Source organism: Coenobita brevimanus, chromosome 47 (assembly GCF_032717465.1).
Source record: "Coenobita brevimanus isolate Jiangsu-jjx chromosome 47, ASM3271746v2, whole genome shotgun sequence".
Lineage (NCBI taxonomy): Eukaryota > Metazoa > Arthropoda > Malacostraca > Decapoda > Coenobitidae > Coenobita > Coenobita brevimanus.
In genome coordinates this window covers 33,762,544-33,776,260 of record NC_137000.1, presented here as the reverse complement: position 1 = coordinate 33,776,260, position 13,717 = coordinate 33,762,544, and the positions used below count along the sequence as shown (strand labels likewise).

Here is a 13,717-nt window from a genome sequence, read left to right as displayed (position 1 = left end):
TAATCAACGATGTCTCGTTCTTCAAACTGTCTGAGATATTGAAAATCCTCTGCGTTAAGTCCTGATATCGCTTCTTTTTTGGTGGTGGCTGATGACCTCCCAACATCTGGTTGATGACCACTTCGTTGAGGGCTTGTTCTTTTCCCAGTGTCTGGAGAAATTTCCATATGTTTGGGTGGCACTCCGATATGCTTGACTGTATGTGGTTGTGCCACCCTTCAACGGCGTTATTGGTGCGAGGCAAGTCCGCCAGCAGGCCGCCACGCATGTTCCACATGTCAATCGGGAATAACGGAGCTCACCTAGCTTGTCGCCGTATCCTTCCGATGTATGTGTCTTCGAAGTAGTCCATGACAGGATCAGCTTCGAGGGACATAATTTCCTGAAGTACTTCGAAGGCATTCAGCACTTCGTTGGGCGGCAGGAAGGCTAAGGCCGGCAACATGCTCACTTTAAGTGCAAACTCCGCATTGGCTTGATACGTTTGTTGGAGTCCTTCGGATTGCACTTTACGGTAGACACTTTGCGAGAGGTGATAAAAGCAGCCATTCACTGTCACTCCAGGGAACCATGACCCAATAGCACTCTTTGCGGCTTGTTCATAGTCGATCAGCACAGTGTCTGGGCTCAGCATTGGGTTGATTTGCAGCAGCTGTTCGAATAATTCCCGGTAAGTGGATTGCTGCTTGTTCGGCAACAAAGCGTAAACACATGGAAATACTTGGTTGTGTATTAACGCATGAACAGTATAAAGCTGGTAGAAAATCGCTGGCACCACTTTGAATGTTCCATCAGCGAACCAATTCACTGAGTTTTGCAGAAGTTGTAGGTTCTTTCTAGTGGAAAAATCAGCATACGCTGTTGTGTCGGGCCGTTATCATACAGCAGGAACTCCTCTCCGCCAGCAGTGACTCTGTATTCGTCGGGTATGCTCATATCAGCAGCGCTTGATGGTAATGGATTAGGTCCACTGACATTCTGTTTATGACGGCGAACATCCCGTCTGATGTGTTCTATTGATGGCAACTGTACTGAGGCATCCTCTGAAATACCCTGAACTGCTTGGCTGATGATCTGCTGCGAAGTCCCGTGTGAGCTGATTGCTTAATTTTTGATGTCACGCCGAACAGCTAGCATTTCTGGACGACCCACCTTGACAGCATGTGTATGTGTGTTGAAGCTGCCAACAATTTCTCCATCACGCACCTTGAGCTTGGCCTTACAGTTGTTGTGCCGACGTCTTTCACACTCATAGGACACCACGTCATTAGCTAAGGTCTTCTGCTTCACGTATATATGGCCTTCGTAAATGAGCTTTGGCTTGCCACGCTCACTTGGAATGAACTCCATGGTTGGATGAACCTACACCGTTGCTAGATATGCAAATCACAACCACAGCCAGCAGTAATGCAACAGTATTGGTCTGGTTGGCGACCCCAGATTGATACAACCGGCTTCACCCCACAACTCCGAAAGACTGTCAGAATGAAGCTGTCATAACCAGCCAACACTTCAAATGATCAGGCTGGTTTATGTTTTCGGAACAGTGAGAATGAAACCGTGGGTCGACGAACACAGCTTGCTCTTCATAAGGCCAGCTTACTAAACATGTTTTGTATTGGTGGCTTTGACGTATGTTTGTTGTGCTGCCAGTCTGGAGGGCAGTTATCCGTGGGGGGCAATTATCCTACGAGGGCAGTTATCCGGGGGAGCAGTTGTCCGGGGGGGAATAATCCTATGGTGGCAGTTATTCAGGGGGCAGTTGTCTGGGGGGCAGTTGTCCGGGGGCAGATGTCCAGGGGGCAACTGTCCGAGGGACAATTGTCCGGATACCTTACTACTACTACTACTACTACTACTACTACTACTAGTAATAATAATAATTACAATAATACTAATAATCTTCCTCCTCATCATCATCATTTTCATCATGATCGTTAGTCCTACCTAAGGAAAGGGTGTGGTAGGAATCACAAACAAGAAAAAAAAAAGTACGAACGTGGGAGGACTACCAACAGCATGACTAGTGAAATGGGACGGATTTTCATTCACATTTTATTCAGGCTCCTGGATTACTGGGTCTAAGTATTAGTCACTTCTGAGAATGGATATTTGTCAGAGGAAAAGGGAAGTGCCGAATACTCTCTTCCTAAGGGCGTATCAAGTCGTTATATTATTAGTATTATCATTATTATTATTATTATTATTATTATTATTATCATTACTGACAATTTTCTGTTTAAATTAACGTTGCCCGGAATCCCTCCTTCCCTCTTCCTCAACGGCAATAACATACAAATATTTACAGTACCGGTATATACTTTTCGACCGATCGTTAAAAATAGAAAAAATCCAGAGAGGGTCCTTGTAAATTCACTCATATTTCTCTCTCTCTCTCTTTCTCTCTCTCTTTGTAACAGCCTCCCCTTAACTCCCTCTCAACACCGTGGGTCGAGTCCCCCTCCCCTGTAGTCCAGGATACGCCCCTTCAACTCTTCTCAACTAATTTTATAGAAAACCCTCTTCTTTCACCTGCTTGTTTCTCGCAGTCTTCACAGCTTTTCAGTTCTTCAACAATGTGGCGCTTTCAAATGTTGCAGTTTTTACGCCATGCAATTCCCTTTTGGTGAGGCGTTAAGAAGTTGCTCCGTTCTAAACAGTTCTTCTGAAGTGTGTAATCGGATGCCCCTCCCAGCGTCAACCAATGCCATGGATAAGATCGAACGCTAGATCTTTCCCTCGATAGTGTGCGCTCAAACCCATTAGACTACGGCGTTTACCCAACTTATTTAGACCAGTCCACTTCAACAAACCCTATTATTTTACGTGACTGTCTTTCTTTTGCAGACACAGGCAAACAACATTTCCATAAACCACAGCAACAAACTCTGCTCATCCACATCATTAATATCACTCAACTTCCCAGACACCTCAACCTGCAAAATCTCCCCTAAGCTGTTGTGGTAATGCAAATTTTCAGTCGCTTCTGCATTTACTGTTTCCTCTCTCTCTCTCTCTCTCTCTCTCTCTCTCTCTCTCTCTCTCTCTCTCTCTCTCTCTCTCTCTCTCTCGGTGTTCAGTACGTACCGAGGCAAAGTATAATTTATAAATAAATAACAAATGATAGCATGAAGGTGAATACCCTTAATAAATCACTATCAAAAAGGTACGACGAAGCCTCCAGTGTCGAGAATGCGGCTTTTTTTTGTTGTTTTTTCCTATTTACAACAAACCATCTATTTTACGGCCGTTCTCTATCTGGCAGGAGGGACTTTGAAAACACTCTGCCTCATTTATTTATTTTGTCTTTTACGCTTTACCCTTCAGATGTTCATAATGCAAACTGTCGATAATGAAAAAAATATTATTTGCATGCGAGAGAATATCAAGGAGTAACAGAGGAGTTAATCGCTAAGGACGAGGTGTTAGGAATCTTCATTTATCAACGATAATATGACACTTTGGGTTGTATTTTAAGTGGCTTTGGAGATTTCGTAACATTTCTTCTTCAGCAATTCATTATACACGCTTGGCGATTCATGAAAGACGTTACACCTCAATACATATAAAAACCAAAGAGTGTTAAGGTCTAATAATCATGTCAAATCGCTAAGAAGAAGGATTTACGGAGTCTTCTATGTCAACGTGAATACAGCTGTAAGTAGCACCGCCGTATCGAGCGATCATATCCCTTGAAAGCGAGAGGAAGCGAGACAGGCTAATAATTACACGTCCGGCAGAGTTACAAGCCAACAATATGGAACAAATAAACGATTCCAGCCTGGAGTGTCCTTCCCATTGGGTCTGCAAATTAACCATTAAATTTTACTCTTCAAATGAATTTATAAACAGTACACCACTTGAGGGTTTTATATATATATATATATATATATATATATATATATATATATATATATATATATATATATATATATATATATATATATATATATATATATATATCTTAGATTGAGAGGCTAGATACGGTTTTCAATATCCCGTTCATTACAAGATTTCTCTAGGACGAATAAAATTACTTGGAAGAAGGAATGAGAAAACACACCATGGAATTAGAGTACGAAAATGTGAGCGACCCCTAAGTATCTGAGGTTGATTCTGTGTTAATGACAGAACATGTCAAACTAAATACTATTAATTACTAAGTATCAACTACTCTCGATAAAGTAAGATGCAGGCTGATCACATCTAACAATTACAGGTTTTCTATAAATGAACGTCGTTCATTCAGTTTTGAGTCGACAGTCACCAGCGAACAGACCTGAATCGATTTTAAGTTCCCTAAAACTGTCATGTAGAGATTCATGTTATCTCCAATTGTTCTTGATATCTCCAGACGATTGTATTCGGCTAAGGAGATACTTTTTGAATCCAAGGGCTTAGATGTATCAATCACTACCTCCTTCAGTTCAAGGTATCTTTCTAAACTTTGAATAAAATCGCCTGAACGTAGTAAAATTATGATACAAGAACAGCAGACTGAAAGCTTAAAATATAACGCAAAAGGATCAAGGAGCAGATTTGGAAGTTAAAATAAGCTACTGCAAAATTCTGAACCAGTTTTAGCTGAAATGGTTATTCTACTATGGTATAATAGTGAGTCCTTAGGTGATGGCTCTGGTTGATCCACAGTAACTCAGTACGACAAGCTTCTATCATCATCATCATCATCGTCATCATCATCACCACCACCACCACCACCACCACCATCACTTTCTTTCCCAGTAGTATATGAAGTGACAGAGCTCCAAATACGGGAAGAGGAAAGCAGAAAATCCTAGTAGCTCATCCAAAGCGTCTAATGAAATGGAACACATGAATCACTCATCTCTCAACACATCGCAGCTCTCGGTTCCATTCCACAGGCTAAACGATCTACACAAATTTGCGCTTCATAATGCCTATGAGATACTCATTTCGTTAACTACCATTAAAAAAAGAAAGAATGAAAAAGAAAGGAGTGGTGCAACCCTTGTCATGTGTATCTCCTAAAGACTTCTATCCACGTCTTTCCTTCAATTCTTATTCTTCTTCAAATTCAGTTACCAGCTTATCTACTCATCCAGTCACATAAGTCATCCACCATCTTGGCATTCTCTAGCTCTGTGGCTGAAAAACTCTTCCTGCAGACATCACTAATATATCCACGAGGGAGACAACCGAACCAATTTATAATTTTTCGCCTACATCCGACACTCAAACGATCCCAATGACGTAAGCAGTAATAACAACAAACCACCACCAATCATCATCATCCAACGCTATGACGTCACAACTCATCACCTATCATTAACCGCTGCTATGGCGTCACGACCCGTCAGCCAGTCACCACTATACACCGCTATGACGTCACAATTCTGGCGCCACAACCCACCACTCAAAATCAATACTCGTGTCTCCTCTGTCGTGACGTCACCTACCACGTGCTGTGTTTACCCGCCAGCGACTACAACAGGACCAAGAAGAAAACAACGATGCTGGAAGAAGCTTAATCCCCACAATCCCATGACATTTTTTTGGAATTCATTCAGCCAATTTTATTCAGACGGTTTTATTCAGCTCAGGAGAGACTTTCCTAACTTCAGGGATCAGACACAGCTCTCATTAAGCCTTTCACTCTTACAGATCTCTCCTAAAGCTGAATAAAATCGACTGGGATTACCAAGATTGATATGAAAAAGTATCTGACCGGACTGAAAAGGGTTGAGTTTATGCCTGTCGACTCCATGCGGAATCAACATTTAATCCAATGGCGTATTTTTTCTTATTCTTACCATCACCAGCCGATTTTATTCAGTTCATGGAGCAGAGAGGTATATGAGAAAGAGTAGTGTAAGTTGGGGGAGGACAGCGGAATGGCAGGGAACAGGACAACATGGAGACGATTCGTCTGTGGCCACCCCTTACGGAATTAAGGCGTCTTGCTATAGATAGATTGACATAGATGAAAAACCTCTGACAGCGATGGCTTATTTCTTCATTTAAATCAGGCTGCCAGGCGATTATAGTTTTTGGGTAAGGATTTCGTGTAATGAAGGGGTTAATGAAGTTTTAATCTCCTCGATACAAAAGTCTCTGTAGTCGAGAAAATAATCGCTTGGTGGTTGCAAGAACAATGATACGTCCTCGGGCTCAAGAGTTTAATGTATTCACTCCAATGACGTAATGTCTGTTATTGCTACCATCGGACGACTTTCCTCAGTTTCACATGAACTATTAAGATTTGGGGAGCTGAATAGACTTCATTAACCCCTAACTACTAAAGATCTGTTTACACCATCACCATCATGATCTTCATCATCATCATCCTCTTCTTCATCATTGTCATTATCCTTCCCCTCCTCCTCCTGATCATCATCATCATCATAATCATCATCATCACCATCATCATCGTCATTATCATCACCATCATCATCACCATCATCATCATCATCATCATCATTATCATCATCATCTCAGTTTTCTCTCAATTTTGAAAAATGATGCAACACAGACTTCATTTGCCCCTTCAGTACAAGAGTTCTGTTAACAATTGAATAAAGTCGTATGGTGGCAGCAAAAATAAAATAAAAGATCAATATAAGAATACTTCATCATACTGAAAGGGATAATCCTGCCCTCAGTGAGCAGGGTTGCAAAAAATGAGAGTGTACAGTACGGTCAAAGAAACAACTATCTTCCCAGTTCTCTTTGATGAATATTTACAACGGGCGAAATACGGTAAAAAACCTATCTCTTATACTGCGTGTTTCAGATGGTTAGATTTTTCCGCTATGTATTCATCAAGCTTTGGGAAGGGACTTGTGGCTTCGTCTGTACTGTGTCATCACCCTTTCTCCACGATGTCGTCTTTTTTTATTTCATTCCTGCTGTTTCCGGACGAATTTATTCAGCCTACAAGAGTCTACAAACCTGAGAATTTAGATATATAGCCATCAATAACCCCTCCAGTACAAGTGCGTTCTCCTAATAAAATCGTCTCGTAGCTCCAACAACAAAATTATAACACAAAGGAGTAACACCCGTGCCATGCAATTGCTCTGCCGGCCGAACACTGGACTTTGCATTGTGAGCTTAACTTCAGACTGACTTTTCGCAAAATCGAATACGTCATATTTGCCAGAACCTCATCCTTTCCACCAGATTTGGTCCAAATCGGATCAACATTGTCCGAGTAAATGGTTCTCAGTGACCTTGACCTTTGACCAATTGTTCTCAAACTTATCCTTGGCTGACCCTCAACGCTTCAGTCAAGTGTGGTCCAGACTGAATAAAACTGTTTGACATAGGGCCATACATTTGACCCTGACCCATGACCCTGGCCTTTAACTGACTGCTCTCAAAGTCGAGTCACGCCATTCTAGCCATAATTACCGTTGACCCTTCCACCAAGTTTAGTTTAAATCGGATCGAACGTATTCAAGTTGACAGTGCCGTGCGACCATGACCTCTGATCTACTGTCGTGGAAAATAATACCGCAGGGCTTATCCCAGGAAGGCCTTCAAGAGTCTGGTCCAAATTGGATTAAAACTATTTTAGTTACTTGTTCTGACAATAAGAGGCAGAAAGACAGGACAGAAAGACACACACGCCGGATAAAACTGAACACCCGCCGCATAATCGTCCACGAAGATGTAACGGTATTATCGGGTTGAAGAGATTAAGAACGCTTACGTGTGTATGATGCTGTTTCAACCCTCTCATAGTCATCACAGCTCTAGTAATCCATTTAAGGTAGCACCAGACGATTTTATGTACTTGAGACTGTGTCTTAGGGATCGAATGTTAATATTGTCACCAGCAACCCTAATATCCTATTCCAACTAACGCCAGACGACTTTATACACTTTACGGTGAGTCGCAGACACCTAAATGTTAACCGCTTGAATCTTAGGACGTATTAAGTTTATTCCTGCTGCTTACAGACGACTTTATTCAACATGAGAAACTTTTCCAACTGGAGGAGTTAGGGACAGCGTCAATTATCTCTTTCGCCTTAGTGGTCTTCTCCCAGACTGAATACAATAGTCTGGAGAGAGAGAGAGAGAGAGAGAGAGAGAGAGAGAGAGAGAGAGAGAGAGAGAGAGAGAGAGAGAGAGAGAGAATCACAGGACTGAGGAGGTTAAGATGGCCAGGATGTGTATCATGTTATTAAGATGTTGTGGAAAGTATCATTTTATTTAATCCTCTGAATATGCTGACGTATTTTCTGGTGTATTCTTGTTACTTCCAGACGATTTTTTATTCAACTTAGGAAAAGCCTGTCGTGCAGAAAGGGTTAATGGAGGCTATATCCAACTCCTTTGGGCAGTACTATGGGTGGCCACTATGAACCCTGTGAGGTACTGCCTTGATAGTGTTTATTTTTTTAATGCAAGGAAGAAGGAACCTAAGGCCATGCAGTGTGGCTACAAGCTTGGTAACCAGCCACATAATACTTACACTTAGGAAGGAAACATTCTGCCACAAGTACACAATGTCACAGTCCAAGGAAAGACTCGTTGTTAGAAATCTTATAGCATATCACAGTTTTTTTCTATTTTTTTCTTCGTTTCTTTCTCTTTTAACAGCAACTGCTAGAAGGCAGTTAGCTGGTTTTGGTACTTGGCTGAGCTTCCAATACTTAAATTAACATCAGCTGAATGAGCAGATTAATAAGGGGACTCCTGAAGTAGAAGTGTGGCGTCATTTTTATATACGGTAAATATGTATGTATGTATGTACGGCATGTATGTATGTATGTATGTATGTATCCTCTAATTTTAAAAGCCTCTCCTACGTCAAGCAAAACTGTCTTGGGAAAACAAGAATGAAACAGAACACGACATTGAAAGGACCACGAGTGCGAGAGAGCGTATCGTGTTATTTTAAGCGGGCGTGAAAGTGTATCGTGTTATTTTAAGAGCAGGAGGGTAGTGTGGCAGTGAGTGATGGGGCAGTATGCTGAGTATTTATAAAACGATAATGAAGTTTGGCCCCGCTCGACACTACACACGATTAGTTTGTGTGTGTGTGTGTGTGTGTGTGTGTGTGTGTGTGTGTGTGTGTGTGTGTGTGTGTGTGTGTGTGTGCATTCTAGTCTGTCTGTCTGCTTGTTCTTCTGTGTTTCTGTTTGCCTGTCTGTTTTTTCCGTCTATCTGTTTGTGCATTTGTCTTCTCTTGGTCTGCATGTTGTTTTTTGTTTGTTTTTGCATCAGATTTTCTCTCGTTTCTCTAATATTTTTCGTCTTCCCTTTGTATTCATTTTTCTCTCTGTGTACTGTTTTATTTATTTTTTTTTTTTTTCGTCAGAGCTGGTGCCTCCAATTTTCTCTCTCTTTTCCGGTTTCATTTTTCCTGTCTGACTGTCCGTTTGTGTTCATGTGTCTATTTGTGTTTCTGCCTCTTTTCTGTCTGTCTGCATGCCTGGCTTTTCAATTTGTCTACTTGTCCGTCATGTTTTTATATGACTGTTTTTCTGCTCAGCGATTTGTCTGCTGTTTCTGTCTGCTTGTTTTTCCTTTTTTTTTTTTTTTTTTTTTTTTTTTTTTAGTATGTCTACTTGCCCATTCATCTGTGTAAGGCTGTCTTTTAATGCTATCCTTTTTTTTTCTTTTCTCCTTGTGTGTCTGTTTCCCTGCCAGTTGGTATATCTTTCGGTTTACCTGTCTGTTCTTTCCATGTGTATGGCTTTGCGTTATTATTATTATTTTTGTGTGTGTGTTTTCCCTGTGTATAATTTTTCTCCTCCGTGTTTCTGTCTGACTGTCGATTTTCTATCAGTCCGTCTGTCCGTCCTTTTCTTCTACTTATTTGTCTGCTTCCTTATCCGTGTAAACTCTTTTTTTTTTTTTTTTTTCACCTTCCTATGTAAACTCGTTTTTTTTTTTTTTTTTACCTCCCTATCTATCTTTCTGCCTGTCTGTTTGCTTGTCCGTCTGTATTCTCGTCTGTTCGTCTCTTTCTGTTTATGCTTCGTCTGTCTTTCTGCCTTATATCCCGAACTGAATATCTGCAACTCTGTCTGCTGTCTGCCTGTCCCCATGTATTTTTTCGTTAGTTTGCCTGTGAGACTGGTTGTAAGACTGGCTGTATTCTTATCTGTCTGTCTGCTATCTGTTAGTCTATAGTCATTACCGAGTGTCAGTATGTTTGTCAACCTGTGTACCAGCCTGCTAATTTGTGTGTCTCCTGTGTCTGTCTCATTGTCTATGTTAATTTTGATGCTTCTCTCTCTCTCTCTCTCTCTCTCTCCCTCTCTCTCTCTCTGAACGAGTCTTAACTGCTAAAACTGTGCAAAAGTAAATATCCGGAAGAACAAGACAGAATTAGATCAATAAAAAGTGAGAAAAAAAATAACAGGCAGCAAACACGAAAAAGAGTATTACAAACATGAAAGCAACAAGAACAAAAAAAAAAAAAGATAACAGAAAGAGCAAGAACATGATGAAATTGCCGTCAGAACACACACACACACACACACACACACACACACACACACACACACACACACACACACACACACACACACACACACACACACTCAAAAACTGTTACTATTTCTGCCCCCAATTAAACGTGTCCGACTGTCAATTAAGCTACAGTTTGGAAACAAAATGCATTCACAGTACGGTGGCGTCTATTTTGTTTCGCATCATTCAGTTCTATTCAACATGGACAAACGTTTCATACATCCTATCTCTGCCATTTCCTTCTCTATGATTAACTTTTTTTTTTTTTTTTTTTTTTGCTTTCTTCCACTTAGTTATAACCGATTCTTTTTTAGTTTTGGAAATAATTTACTACGCTGAGTGGTAACCATATGGCCAAACGAACACCTGGTGGTCTAGCAGGTTAAGGCGCTCCACCTGGGTGTAGCTAATAAGGGTTTACATCAGAGAAACGGCTGGTATTATTTCCTTCATTCTCTTCGGTACATTTTTGTTGTTGTTACCACCGAACTATTGTAATCCCTTCGTTCCGATAAAGTGCTTTTAATTTTAATCTACCGGTCGGCATTTAAAGACGATATTTGATAAATTTTGAGAGATTTTTAAAAAGCGAGGAGTTAAGGATAGCCCTCCTTCACTCCTTCAGTATGAAACAGCTTCCCACGCAGCAGCAGAGTGACGAAAGTGGATACCAATGCAGCATCTTCACGTTACAACTTAGCTGCCCACTGTGTCAACAAGCCTGTGTTTGTGTTGTTGTAGTGGGGCTCGAGTGGTGTGTGGTGCTCCCTCCGACATCCACACCCAAAGACATACACCCACACACACCCACTTAGCCTCCCACACACACACACTCGCTTTAATTTCCAAACTACCCTCTTATGGTTTCTATCCTTCTATCTGTGCTTTCATCTCTAGCTTCCTTTCTGGTCGTTCTATAGCTGCTGTTGTAGACGGTCAATGTACAGTCGGCCACAGGAAAAAGTATACAAAGGGAGAAATATAAACACAAAAAGTATAGCATTTTCTCGGCCGATGTTTTTATATCAGCTATGAAGGGAAACTGTTCAGGATGATCGTTTTCTGTCCAGTTGTTGATGCTGTTCAGGGCAGTGTTACTTATTAAAATCCTCCAAGAAGGGACCACAGGCGTATACTTTTTCCTGTGGCCGACTGTACATCTCCTTGAGCTATCAACAGTGGTGTTCCGCAGGGCTTTGTCCTATCACCAGCTCTTCCTCTTATTCATCAATGACCTTCTAAGCTGTACATCTAATCCTATCCACTCGTACGCTGATGACTCCGCCCTTCACCTTTCCATTCGCTTCCCGCTGCGTCCATCTCAGCAGTTGTATCAACAAACAAAGGATGAGGCTATGGCACACCTAATGTCTGACTTGGCTGATATCTCTGACTGGGGTAAAAAAATAACCTTGTTGTTTTTAATGCATCAAAAACTCAGTTTTTTCGTCTATCAACCCGATAATATCTTCCACGGGAGTACTCTCTAATTTTTAACAATATCCATCTCAATCCTGCATCATCTTTAAACATACTTGGGGTTTCATTCTCTCGGAATTTATCTTGGAAAGAACATATTACCTCTCTTGTAAAATCTGCTTCCAAGAGATTGGGTGTGCTAAGCCGACTCAGTACCTTCTTTACCCTTGCCCAGTTTTTGACTTTATGCACGAGTTTTATTCGCCCCTGTGTAGAGTACAACTCTCATGTGGGGAGGCTCCCCACATACAGCTCTTCTCAACAGGGTGGAGTCAAAGGCTTCTCGTCTCATTAACTCCCCTTCTCTTACTGGCTCCCTTCAACCTCTGTCTCTTCGCCTCACTGTTGCATCTTTATCGCTTTCCTATTGCTACTTCAATGGTCACTGCTTCTCTGAACTGTCTGCTTGCATCCCTTCACCTCTGCGACGGGTGCGTAGCATCCGTCTGGCAACAAACTCTCATCCCTTTTCTGTCCAACTCTCTAATGCAAGAAATAACCGCTACTCCCAGTCCTTCGTGTATACAACAGGTCAGCTCTGGAACTGTCTCCCTTTGTCTGTTTTTCCTACTGCCAACGATCTCTAGTCATTCATACACAGTGTCTCTGGCATCTCGAAATAATCGGATCTTGAATTTGACTCTCTGGTATCTTGTTTCTGTTTTTTTTGGAGGGAGCAGTTTGCAGGTCCCTGGCCTTTGATTCCTTCTTCCTTGTACAAAAAAAAAAAAAAAAAAATCCATACATTCATTCCCACCCACCCGCCACTAACCCGTCCTCTCACACATCCGCATGCACACTCAGAACTTCACCCACAAGCTCCCACACCCACACCCTCTCGCACACCCACACATACACCCTTTCCACACACTCACTCCCTTCAACACATCCAAATCCACATACCTACCCCAACATACTCCTATCCATAATGACATCTTCCCATATACCCATACCCACACACTCACACCTACACCCACATCCACACCCTTCCACATATCCATATCCATACCCTCCCGCATCCTTCTACACGTCGATACCCACAGTCTCCCACACACCCACACCCACATCCGCACCCACACACCCAACTCCACACCCTTTCACATAACCATACCCATAACCTCCCACACATCCACACGCACATACCCAATCCCTTACCCTTGCACACAAGCATATCAGCCTCTCATACGCCCACACCAACACACACCCATACCCTGCCACACCCTCCCACACCCACACCCTAACCAAGATCAAAACGCTGCAGATCGAATTACATTACCTCCTTGAATCAAACGAAGTATTTACTGGTTTATGTTTGTTGCGCACAGACGATTACATTCAGCTGCGGGATGCCACCTGCTTGCTGAAGGGGTTACTAAATTACGTCCAACCCCTCCACTCGAAGTCTCTCCTCAATCAAACAAAATCGTGCGGAGGTATCGAGAAAAGGTGGGGGAGATCCCTGTGGTGAAAAGGTTAAAGAATATATTAGTGGCATATTGTAAAAGTTAACCCCTTCAGTTCAATGACGTGCTTTTCATGTCTATCACCTACCATCAAGTGTGAACGTTGTGAGTAGAGGTGCTAGTGGCAGACAGAGAAAGGCTTCGGACGAGGTCATAAAGTGTGGCCTAACCGATAAGGGACTGAATGGAGAGGTTGCTAGAGATCAAGCAGCGTGGAGAGCCCCCATTAAGTGATGAAGGTCAGTGCATGTACGTATGTTGGAGTCTTCATAAACGAACGAACTGCCAGACGATTTTACTGAACT

General features: G+C 42.0%; 1 protein-coding gene across 1 annotated transcript; it reads right to left on the bottom strand.

The window, feature by feature from the left end:
- Positions 1 to 298: 298 nt before the first annotated feature.
- Positions 299 to 634, bottom strand: LOC145399140 (uncharacterized). The gene has a single exon (XM_080271878.1). It carries the CDS (start codon positions 632 to 634, stop codon positions 299 to 301), a length of 336 nt encoding a protein of 111 aa, XP_080128004.1.
- Positions 635 to 13,717: the final 13,083 nt, after the last annotated feature.

Coding starts and splice junctions, on each gene's coding strand:
- LOC145399140 (XM_080271878.1), bottom strand. CDS start 634: ATGCTGAGCCCAGACACTGTGCTGATCGACTATGAACAAGCCGCAAAG.